This window comes from Ammodytes marinus (assembly GCF_949987685.1).
Source record: "Ammodytes marinus genome assembly, chromosome: 7".
Lineage (NCBI taxonomy): Eukaryota > Metazoa > Chordata > Actinopteri > Uranoscopiformes > Ammodytidae > Ammodytes > Ammodytes marinus.
In genome coordinates this window covers 91,331-92,500 of record NC_137211.1, presented here as the reverse complement: position 1 = coordinate 92,500, position 1,170 = coordinate 91,331, and the positions used below count along the sequence as shown (strand labels likewise).

At 42.1% G+C, this 1,170-nt stretch overlaps 1 protein-coding gene across 1 annotated transcript in view; it reads left to right on the top strand.

Moving 5' to 3' along the window:
• The window catches only part of LOC307253182 (uncharacterized protein), a 1,517-nt gene extending 711 nt beyond the window's left edge, over positions 1–806 (top strand). Inside the window, exon 2 of the mRNA XM_080031089.1 lies at positions 1–806. This exon is cut by the window's left edge and continues 413 nt beyond it. Coding sequence (XP_079887215.1) covers positions 1–482 — 482 coding nt within the window. The 3' untranslated portion in view covers positions 483–806.
• Positions 807–1,170: the final 364 nt, after the last annotated feature.

Here is a 1,170-nt window from a genome sequence, read left to right as displayed (position 1 = left end):
ACATTCAGGGTTCAGATTGGATCCACATCTGGGTGAAGAGAACGCAGCAAACATACATCTGTGATGTCATTGCCTCTGATGACTATGTTTACGACACGTTCTACTTTGAGGATGGCTACATCCGTATAGATGAAGATACTAACAGGAGTACGGGAGGGTCCAATGTCTTCATCTGGTACCGCCAGACCACCAACCCCGACCGCGGGCTCACTGAGCTGCAAATCGCCCACGATGGAGACAGAGCCAACCTTCAGAAGAGAAGGTACATCCCAGTGGATGTGAACCTCAACAGTCAGAACAAAGGTGACCCGGTGTACCTGTGGCACAAGAAGACCAAAGGTGAAGAACCCATTGAGGGCATGACCCTGCTTGTCAACCCAGCAGCCCGCCAAGATTATGAGAGGAATGTTGTCATTGTCCTTGAAAAGGATCTCAACGAGGGTACTGGTGGCGCACCCATCTACCTGTGTTATAAAAACTGAGCACCAGAGAAATCCTTCTCCATGCCAACACAGCTGAGAATCCTCCACACTCAGTTCCCCCAAAAAAGATAAAAAATAGTTTTGGTGAACGCTTCTTTTAACCTTTTTTTTCTTTTTTACGACAGTATATAAACAATGTGATTCATTACTAACAGTCAAACTACTGGTAACATCAGAAAGTATCAATGCTGTTTGGGTTAAATGTTAAACTTGTTGTCAATCAAATTAATCAAACTGTTTCAAATGGCTGTTTTTCATGAAGTTTGAGCTCTGTATCTCTTTGTTCTGCACTTTTCTGCTTAAAAATAAAACAAAAAGACAAAGTTGAATGTTCAGTGTGTTTATTTTAGACTGAGTGTTTTCATCGTCTTATTCCCATCACTGTCCTAAGGGTTAGGGTTCCCCTCCAACCCCTAACCCTACTCATCTCCCATCATAAGGGTTAGGGTTCCCCTCTAACCCCTAACCCTAACCCTACTCATCTCCCATCATAAGGGTTAGGGTTCCCCTCTAACCATACTGACAACACAGGGCCCAAACTGCTAAAAGTAACAATTTTACACTTCTAGAAAAAGTCTATTTAAATATTATGGCACAATTAATCAATTTCAGAAAAATAAAACAAAATCATCCTCAAGTAACTTATGAATTTCTTCTAAAGTGAAATGCTCTCTAAGGGAGCCCAGCA